At 35.7% G+C, this 10,939-nt stretch overlaps 1 protein-coding gene across 1 annotated transcript; it reads left to right on the forward strand.

Moving 5' to 3' along the window:
• The first annotated feature begins 220 nt into the window (after positions 1–220).
• upb1 (ureidopropionase, beta) lies at positions 221–10,882 on the forward strand. The gene is made up of 10 exons (XM_043246686.1): positions 221–526; positions 1,245–1,416; positions 1,536–1,623; positions 3,461–3,555; positions 4,921–5,082; positions 7,820–7,989; positions 8,060–8,141; positions 8,660–8,702; positions 10,265–10,419; positions 10,559–10,882. The coding sequence occupies exons 1-10, from the start codon at positions 423–425 to the stop codon at positions 10,640–10,642; spliced, it is 1,155 nt and encodes a 384-aa protein (XP_043102621.1). The 5' UTR covers positions 221–422; the 3' UTR covers positions 10,643–10,882.
• The last annotated feature ends 57 nt before the right edge of the window (positions 10,883–10,939 follow it).

A 10,939-nucleotide genomic window follows, 5' to 3' on the forward strand; every position in this document is an offset into this window, starting at 1 on the left:
TGCTTCACAATATCACAGATATTACCGTATTAAATAAATGCATTTATTAACATATATCTTATTGACCCCAAACTGCCTTTATGTTTAAAAAATAAATGCATATGGTGACAATTTTTTCCGCATTACTAGTCTAAAGGTCACGAGCTGTGGGTAGTTTAACAGTCGCGAAATGAATTAGGGCTATAACGTGTAACAGCACCGCTGCAGAAATGCCTTGAACTAAAACGCCTACAGGTGATGCATTTGGTCAGAAAACTGTTCTGTCTCGACTTGGTAATACATGAAGACCAACGACAAATCACTCGGACCCTCTGTCGCGAGCAGATTGCATAAGAGCTGGAAAGGTAGCTGGACATGTGCTAGTTAAATAGTAATGTGAATTCACTCTGTCTGCGAGCTGAGCACGAGGACGGCAGCTCAAAATGTCTGGCAAAGACTTTGAATCGCTGGAGACGGTTTTGGAGACTTGTGTACCTGAGGCTGAACTCAGAGAAGTCAGAAGACTGCTGTTCGGAAAAGACCTGAAGTAAGTGACAAACGCTCCTTCCCTACTAGAAGAAGACTACAAATCCCAGAGCTCAGTTATGACCCGCCGCGAGGACCGCGCAACTGTTTATATGTGTTGCACGGTGAAAAACTATGTGCAACTGAAACAAAATCAGATTAATATGTTTCAACTGTTAGCATTTACCCAAATGTAAGACAGCTCTTGTACGAGCTTAGTTCATAGCATCTAGGTTGAAACTGAGTAAATGATTTGTGGTGGACTTTGGCCAGAAAGGGGTCTCTCTCTGGGAATGTCGTCGAAAATCTGACTTTATAGGACGCTATCATTCCCATAGGTGTCCTATAAATAGAAATAGGTAACCTTTTTATTTGCATTATTAGCAAAAACTAAAAACAAAACATTACATAGGCTAATAACGCTGAACTGTACATTGACAGCGGCCAGACAGTTTACCTGTTCAAGCAAAGACCTAAGTGCATCGTGTATAATTGTAAAACTTTTTTTAATCAATTTGCCCCAAAATCATGGTTACTACAATTTTACCATTAAAGGAAAAAACATGGTTAATTTTGTCAAGGGTACATAGCGCTGATGGTAATAGAAATCATGTTTTTTTTTTTCTTTTGTATGTTTTTTGTGCACTGGTCCATTGTTTTCATCCAAATTGTTCTCATCCCTGCTCGCTGCCCTATCTGTTTGTTTATAGAGGTTATTGAACGTACATTTAAAATTTCAGGAAGCTGAACCTTCCCCAGAGTGCAACAGATGCTGCAGTGGAGCAAGATTTTGATCTGAAGGGTTACGTGTTTGAGGCTTCTCCAGAGCAGCTCAGACCACCCAGAACTGTCCGCGTGGGACTCATTCAGAACAAGATAGTCCTACCCACTGATGCTCCTGTACTTGAACAGGTGAGGGAACAAAGTACACCGTGCATACTGTATAAGAGACGGCTGGCAATTCCATGTATGTGTCATCCATTTGAGCTCAACGCACTGTTGGCTCAGTGTTGTCATCTTTGCTTTCAAAGATCACAGCTCTGCACAAGCGTGTGGGGGAGATGGTGGAGGTGGCGGCCATGTGTGGGGTCAATATCGTGTGCTTCCAGGAAGCCTGGAGTGAGTACGCAGAAACACACAAACACATGCATGCATCTCACTCGCTTTCCACTGAATTTATCGCTCTCCAACTGCAGCGGAAATATATAAACAGCTTGTGTGATATATGAGTTTTTTTTTTTTTTGTTAAATACATCCATATTAATTTATGGGTTTTTGGCCAACCTTGTTGTTGTGGGGTGTTTTGATCAGACCACACTTTTGAACAATATTAACGAGCAAAGCTTTTCAAGGTGTTTTTATAACGCAATGATTCACCAAATGTAATTATGCATTTTTCACAACATTCCTAAAAAATACTGAATAAACATCCCATCACATTTGAATTTAGGCTATGAATGTATACAGTACATGTGTGTCATAAATGGCATTAAATAAATGGTTATATATTAGTGCTGTCAAATTGATTAATCATGATTAATAGCATCCAACATAAAAGTTTGTGTTTACATGTAATATATATGTTAGTGTGTGCCGTGTATATGTGTGTGTGTGTGTGTGTGTGTGTGTGTGTGTGTGTATATATATGTATGTATGTATATATATATGTATATGTGTGTGTGTATATATATACACACACACACACACACACATATATATATATATATATATATAAATGCATGTATATATTTAAAAAAAAATGCAATAGAAATTTTTAGGGCTGTCAAATGATTCATCTTGATTAATCGCATCCAAAGTAAATGTTTTGTTTATATATGTATGTGTGCTGTGTATATTTATTATGCATTTATGAGTACTCACACATGTAGTAAATATTTTCTAAATATTTACATGCATATATTTATATCCTTATATTTTATAATATATACAAATATTTAACATATATATTTTTCATGAATATATACATGCATGTGTTTCTATTTATATATGCAAAAGAAAGTAGACACAAAAATATGACTACTTATGTTTTCACTTTTGCAGTTCACTTGAGTCATCTGATGTAATTAGTCTGTAAATGAACATATATATATATATATATATATATATATATATATATATATATATATATGTATCATTTCTATATATATGTAAATATTTTTAAAATAATTTTAGATGTAGAGCATATAGCATATCACACCGTTTAACACATGATCAATGATCCATTTTTATACAATTTTTTTTTTAAATTCCACTGCTCTCTATATCCATTTCCTGTTGTCCTCTCAGTAATTACTGAGCTTATTTATGAGCGTATGGATCGGAAGACTTCTTGGCCTTCAGTGACGTAATATGACCGTGAAGACATCAGCAGAATCTGGTTTACATCAGCAAAGCGCAGCAGGACGGTAGTGACGACGTTTCAGCTGCGCTCGCAGTTCGTCTGTTTGTGTTGGCCGCGGCGTGCTGTAGGGATGCTTTCTGATGAAAGGGAGTCTCATGCTCCAATTATAAACTCTCCAGGCATCCCAAAGGTCATTCAGTCCCTCTGGGTCTCAACAGGTCTTCTTTGCCCAGGCTTGAACCCCCTTAACCACCACCCCACGTAAACCTTTGACCCCTGGGCTCTGACTTCCTGTGTGTCCATGCAAATCTGCGACGTGTGTTTGCTTTGATAGTAGTCATTTAAAAATGCCATGTAAACAAATAATCTTTTCGTCCCCGCTCTAAACAAAACAACAACTGCTAATGAAAAATAAGACCATAAACTTATCCGCTGTACTCCTCATCCTCCCACTTAGCAAGCAAAACAAAGTTTTATTGGACACCAAGGAGAGTCGATTTCAGTAGTTTGAACTTTCATAAATAAAAATCAGTTCTGGTAATAATAAAGCCTTTCAGGGAAAACATGTTTTATTCCTGTGCCCTTTTTCAATAGCAATGCCTTTTGCATTTTGCACACGAGAGAGGGAGCCCTGGACGGAGTTCGCTGAGTCGGCCGAGGATGGGCTCACCACGCGCTTTTGCATTCAGGTAAGAGTTAAATAAATGGGTGACTTCATGTAAAACGTACCATCGTCTTTTTTCTATAAAGCATCATTTCGTCCAATCTTTTAACTTCAGTCGACGAATTGATTATTTGTTAGCTCCTCAAACTCAAGACGTGGCTCTACGTTAGAATGGACTAAATAGTTTTATTCCCTTGCGTCCTTTGCAAAGGGAGTTGATTCTGATGTAGGGCATGTTTGTTTTAACTGGTGTAGTGCTGTGCAGCTGCTTTGAGGCTGCTGATTTGTTAATGGATGTAGCAGGAGGTTAAGCCCACAGAGGGGACTGGGACACACTGACCACGGCGAGAGCCACAGGCCGATGAGCTCTGCGGCACGTAACTCTGGAATCTTCTGACACTGGACTCTGGGGAATTTCATGACCTTTGACCATTTACTAAGATGTCCTGGAACTAATAAGTGCTCTATTACTTATTTAATCACTTTTTGTGCTCATGCGGAAAAAAAAAGATATTATAGATATTATACATTTCTTCAAAATACATTCAAATACAGTTCATCATACATAAAAATGATTCAAATATACCTCTTCATGTAATGATAGTTTTTCATTTCTAAATTCAAATTCATTTTAATTAGTGTTAAATGATTAATCATATTTAAAATGAAAGCTTTTGTTTACATAATATATGTACATGTACGGTATAATTATGTATATATGCATACACGTGTGTGTGTGTGTGTATATATATATTTCAGAAAATACATTATGTGTATATATAAATATATTTAATATTTTTTGAGAAATAGAATTTTTTCTGACATCATAGAAAGTAAAATGTTATCATTTTAAATAACATGTATAAACAAATACTATTTTAGGTTTTAAAGGTTTTAGGCTATTTATTTTAGGTTTTAGGCTATTAAAGGTTTTAAAACTTCTATATTATGAGGTGTTTTTTGTTTTGTTTTGTTTTTGAAGCATCAAATAAAAATGTCAGGGTCGTACAACTTTCCTGAACGAAGTGTAAAAAGCCTCATATAAAAAAACAAAAATAGGGTATAAACCTTTTTGTTTTAATTCTAAATATTAAAATATTTTGTCATTTTATTAATATTTTTTTACAAAACGCATAGCTTATTAACATTTGAAAACCTTTAATCCAGCAAATGAGACTCATGATGTGTGAACTGCGTGCAAAATAAAAAGATATAAAGCAGGAAATTAGACCCTCATCACTGTGTTTGAAGTCACTTCAGATATAATTCAGCCTGTCTAAGGAAAGGCAAAGTTAACTCAGGTTAAAAATGAAATGTGGCTTATGCTATGTTCCTCTTTCTGCTGTCATTACTCTGCTGATATTACATGTGCTTGATTTTCATTTTGTAGCTGGCCAAAAAATACAACATGGTGGTGGTGTCTCCCATTTTGGAGAGAGACGAGATCCACGGTGGGACGCTGTGGAACACTGCGGTGGTGGTGTCCAATAATGGCAATGTTCTGGGCAAATCACGGAAGAATCACATTCCCCGAGTGGGAGACTTCAACGAGGTCGGTGTCACCTTCTGCCTAACAGTCAAACAACTGTCAGTGTGAAAGAACACAGCTACAGTGACACTCTGTATTTAGATGAATAGACCGTCACCACTTATTTACGTTCATCTTTGACTTGAGGTAATTAAGCTGTAAATTAAATAGTAATACAGTCCAGTCCAAAAGTTTAAGACCATTGGTGAAAATGCGATTGCATTTGTAAAATAAAAATTTGTAAAAAGATACAAGTTAGAATTAGATACTGTATTAAATTTCAGTAAATTAAATGACAGTATTGCAGTATTATTATTGCAGTACATAAAATAGTATATCACAATTGTACTGTTTTACTGGATGTTTTGATCAAATAAACGCAACCTTAGTGAGCACAAGAATTAAATGATAAAAATACCATTTTAAAATTATTCAAAAATGGCCGTGAATATCAAAATGTACTTTTGCTTTAATGACAGCAGCGCTCTATCTGCATGAACTCCACACGTTTGAGTAAAACTTGAATATCGTGTTCTCCAGCATTCTTGATCTCACGCTCCAGTGGAAATAAAAGTGCCTGAGCGTCTGCACAAAGTCACACAATAAATTAATTATTTGAATAGTGACCTAGAAATAGTGTAGAAACTGAAGTATCTATTATTCAGTTATTTATTTTATGTTGTAACCAAGTATTTCTGAAATCAAACTTTATTTTCAGGTTTAAGTGACCAAAAAATCCCCATTTTTTGTGTACCCCTCTGTACACACAGATATCAGTATTTTGACATTTCTGTATCTTATTGGATAACTGAAAAGTTGTTCTGTGCAGCCGCTATAGAAATTCTTGATATCAGAGATTTGTTCCGGCATGTTGGGTGTCATTTTTCACAATTTTTCAGGTTAAACAAGTTTTTTTGTGTGTGTGTGTGTGTATCTTCACTACATGATCTGTGGGCACTTTAAGTGCTTGAGAATGGTTGATTTCTCCCCAGCTGTGCTGTTTATCAGTTTCATGTTGTGCCTTTGATCCATTCCACACTGTGATAAAGCTCGATTCAGGAAATGTGCCCGCTCTCTTTTCCTGGAAGACAAGCTTGAGTGTGCCTGCAGGAACCAGATGGCAGAGATGGCTCAATTCTCCTGTTTTCAGTAAAATTAAGGATAATTTCACTGCCGTCTATGCTGATAAACATCAGTGTTGGAAAACACTTACACAGAAACTCTTCTGAGAATCCGGCGTAGCCCTGCATGAATCTCCATGCTGCATCAATTGCATGAAATCACACTAACGTTGCAATCTCAAATACAATATAGTGCATATTATTTTTTGATCTTCAGATATCACATACATTGACGACAGCTGCCAAAACACATGCTTCTCTCTCATGCAGGTGGTTTTAAGATAATGTGCATTATTTGGTGTTAATCTATGCCACCTTTTCAACACATAGATTTTGTGAAGATTGTTCTGTAGAAGCCATTACAAGATTTGTGAATTGATGAATCTATCCATCTATCTATCTATCTATCTATATATATATATATATATATATATATATATATATATATATATATATATCTATCTATCTATATATATATATATATATATACACACACACAAACCAAAAAGATCACCAAAATGTTGAAGGACAAGCACTTTTTTACAAACTTATTATTAATAACTTTAAAATAATAATTTGAGGCTTCATTATTCATTATTTAGCGATGCTTAGTATAAAAATATCTGCAATCAATTCTCACTTCGCACTAAATTCAAATATGTATGGTCTACTTGAAACGGTTGGATACATATTAAGTCCGTCACAGAAATTATAAGTTAAAATGATTTTGCAGAAGTAATTTTCTGATAAATGAACATTTTAAAGCTATAGTCAGATTAGCTGTTGTTGATCATCATGTGTAGTGTAGTGTAGTTTAAGACTAATGTGCTGTGGATATTCCTGCCGATAATGCTTCTCTACAATAAATAAAACATAATATAGTTCAATAAATGAGAAATATCTTCACCACTAAAGCACAGACTAATCATATTGGTGATATATCAATAACCATCTGATTACATCAGCACTTTGATTACTGCTTGGCCAATCATATTCAAGTTCTGGGACTGTTGTATAAACAAAAGAATAATACCTTTGTGACACACACACACACACCTACAACACTCAAATATCAGCCCGTTTGCTGCATAATCTAGTGAATCCACATTATCCTCATCTCTGCTTAATACATTATCATATTCAGATATTATCATGTTCATATGGTAAATATGGGTATATGTGGGACCTTTTGATGCATGTTGTCCACTAAAGTGGAAATGTCTTCAGTTGACAGAAAAATGGGACGTTGTATCCAAATCACAGATCTTAAAGGAATAGTTCACTCAAAAATGAAAATCGGCTGAAAAAGTACTCACCCTCAGGCCATCCGAGATGTGGATGGGCCTGTTTCTTCATTATTAGAGCAGATTTGATTCGGAAGAATTGAGCATTTCATCACTTGCTCACCAATGGATGCTCTGCAGTAAATGGGTGCCGCCAGAATGAGAGCCCGAACAGCTGATGAAAACATCGCAATAATGCACTTCTAAACAAGTCCATCACTAAGATGTTTCATAACTTCAAACTATTTCTTCTGGCTAACCTAAGAGATGTTTTTCGAGTTCAGACCCGTTGATGGATTTGACTTTATTGCTTTAAATTGAAAAGCTAAAACTGATTAAAACTGTATCCTTGTCCAGTCAACATATTACATGGAAGGAAACACCGGCCACCCTGTATTCCAGACACAGTTTGGAAAGCTAGCTGTTAACATCTGCTACGGCCGACACCATCCTCTCAACTGGTTAATGTACAGCGTGCATGGGGCTGAGATCATCTTTAACCCTTCAGCTACAGTCGGACTGCTCAGGTATCGTGTTTCTTATGTTAATAACGCGGTGCCCGTGTTCTATCGTGCTGATGCTGGTTTTGTGTTACAGTGAACCAATGTGGCCAATTGAGGCCAGAAACGCTGCTATCGCAAACCATTGCTTCACCTGTGCCATCAACCGTGTGGGAACGGTATGTGCCACCTGTTGTTCACTTATTTTAGCATTCCTATAATCACCTACATGATCCAATAAATGTTCCTGAGTCTAAGAGATTCGGAGGAAATGTCCTGCTTGCCCTTACTGTGCACTGTTTATACTGTGATACTATCACAACCACAACTGAAGTAAACTATATATATGAACTAATATGATTAGATGAGCACATGCTAATAATTTAAACAGGATTATAAGCCAAACAGCAAATAATGTTACACAGATGAAAAAACAAGTTTGAGCGCTTGATTTTTTTTTCTGTGGCTCTGTGGAGTCTGGTCTCTGTTAGTGGATATAATGTCTTAGAGGGATGACTTTTATTCTCAGAGATAGATACAGTAAACCAATTATCTTTAAACTGGCTTAAATGGGAGTTATTTCGACAGTCTGTTATGCAGCCTCACATGTGAAAGCGTTCAGATGTGCGTTTTCTTCTGCCCTCTGCTGCTGATTTCTGGGTATTATCAGTCTTGATACAGATCTGTCTTTTTCCAGGAGTATTTCAAGAATGAGTTCACATCTGGAGATGGAAAGAAAGGTATTTATCAATTTATTGTTAACATGTGCATGTTTTTTTGCATATGTAAACTTGTTTTCTCTTTCTTGTGAACTGCACAAAAGTATAGAGCAAAAGGTTTAATTATATACATGAGTTTGGCATCAGTACGATTAAAAAAAAAAGAAAAAAGAAATACTCAGCAATTATACATTAACTTGATGAAAACTGATGAAAAAATATAATATTATGAAAGATTTCTATTTCAAATAATTGTTTTTTGTTTATTCAGAAATCCATAACAAACATATTACAGCTTTTATAAAAATCTTGCACAGTTTTCAGTTTTAATTATACATGTAATTAAAGAAAAAAGCATACCTAACCCAAACTTTTAAAAAGTGCACCGAAATCCTTTAAATCTTCCTTTAATGGAGCAAACAGACCAGGCCCCAAACTCGTGCAATTTGTTGAGCAAATGTTTAAACTTATAGATTGCATGTAAAGATGAATATTGATATGAATATCCCAAAAAATTGCATATTTCATTTTTAATGAACCTAAAATTCATTACGTCTGAGCGTAATGAAGACATTTGCGGTAAGTCATTCATACAGCAGATGGCACCCACGGCCTGAAAACTAAATATGGGTCAAAACCTAAAGATCATTCCCATCTGTATACATATTTGAGTCCACCTGTCTCTTTCCCAGAGCTTAGTGTCTCTGTGTCAGCGTATAAAGGATCAGAGTATCTGTCTGTCAATCTAGTATCTGTATCGGTGGCGGGCCGAGGACAAGGGAGCTTGTTCAAAGGTGTCGTGTTCCTAAAGCCCTGCTCTGTCAGGCTCTGTTCTCGCTTTCAGCCCTCATTACTGTTGCATAAACCTTCAACCTGAACACAAAATCCCCCTTTGCTGTTTTACATGCGAAGCCTCTGTGTAACATGACAGGGACACACAGGCATATACGAGGGGCATTTGTCCATGAATAAGGCACAAAATATGTCTAAACTTATTTTTCTGAAAAAGCAAGGAACAAATGATCAGTGAAATGAGGTGCTCAACCTTCAAAAATGTTGAAAATCAGCCTCAGGTGTTGCAACTAGATAATAATATGAGGTTTCATTTTACAATTCATTTTCTATGAGGTTTACATGTTTTGCAACCCTGTTGGAACATAAATACAGTTTAATAAATAGAGTGAGATGACATGGTTAAAAACGGACAGAAAAAATGTTAAAACAAACTAAATAATTTATGCCAGGATGGATAATTTAAAAATTTTGTTGATTTGTACTTAATAAACAGATATTATAAAGTAAATACATTTATAATGTAAATGTAATGTATAATGAAAAAAAAGTATTGTGGATTCCACAAAAAGTTGAAGTACCAGATAAGCATATTAGAATGATTTCTGATTCATTACGACACTGAAGACTAGAGTAAAATACATTTTCAAATATATTAAAATGAAAAACAAACCATTTTAAATTGTAATTTTTGATTAAAAATAAATGCAGCCATAGCAGGCATAGCATACTTCAAAACAAAACAAAAAAACACTAATAAAATCTTGATTTGTGGTTTGTCTGACCCATAGCGCACCATGACTTTGGCCACTTTTATGGCTCCAGCTACGTAGCTGCACCTGACGGCAGCAGATCCCCAGGATTATCCAGAACCCGTGACGGCCTGCTGGTCACAGAGATGGACCTGAACCTAAATCGCCAGGTTGCAGACAAATGGAATTTCAAGGTGGGATGAAAAAAACAAAACACGTTCTGCTTTACATTTCTTTAAGAAAGATACAGTCGTCAGAGGGAGGTTAGATAGTGAATAAGGTTTGTCTCTGGAAGCATCTACATGCCAGTTACATGTGTGAATCTCTCTGTAGATGACGGGGAGGTATGAAATGTACGCAGAGGAGCTCAAAAAAGCCGTCAAGCATGACTTCAGACCCAACATTGTTAAGGAGTGAGTTTAACAGGAAAACCTTGAGAGGAAAGACATCGAGAGGAAGCGCTTTTTCAGCTGAAAGCCATTCTTGTCAGATGCAGGAGAAGTCCTTGAATTTCACATAATAACTTATATAATTTATATTTAAATTTTTATGGAAGTCAATAATGGAAGGACACATTTGAATAAAATACAAATCCAACTTTTATTAATTTCTGAAATGCAACTATATATTTCATAAAAATAAAGTTTGCCATATCAACATTCCTTATGTTCATTTAAAAAAAAAAGAAAACAAAAAACACACAAGCTGATGTAA

The sequence above is a fragment of the Puntigrus tetrazona genome, chromosome 8, assembly GCF_018831695.1.
Source record: "Puntigrus tetrazona isolate hp1 chromosome 8, ASM1883169v1, whole genome shotgun sequence".
NCBI classification, from domain to species: domain Eukaryota; kingdom Metazoa; phylum Chordata; class Actinopteri; order Cypriniformes; family Cyprinidae; genus Puntigrus; species Puntigrus tetrazona.

Coding starts and splice junctions, on each gene's coding strand:
- upb1 (XM_043246686.1), top strand. CDS start 423: ATGTCTGGCAAAGACTTTGAATCGCTGGAGACGGTTTTGGAGACTTGT. Junction 1,624..3,460: donor GTGCTTCCAGGAAGCCTGGA/GTGAGTACGCAG, acceptor CTTTTTCAATAG/CAATGCCTTTTGCATTTTGC. Junction 5,083..7,819: donor GAGTGGGAGACTTCAACGAG/GTCGGTGTCACC, acceptor ATCCTTGTCCAG/TCAACATATTACATGGAAGG.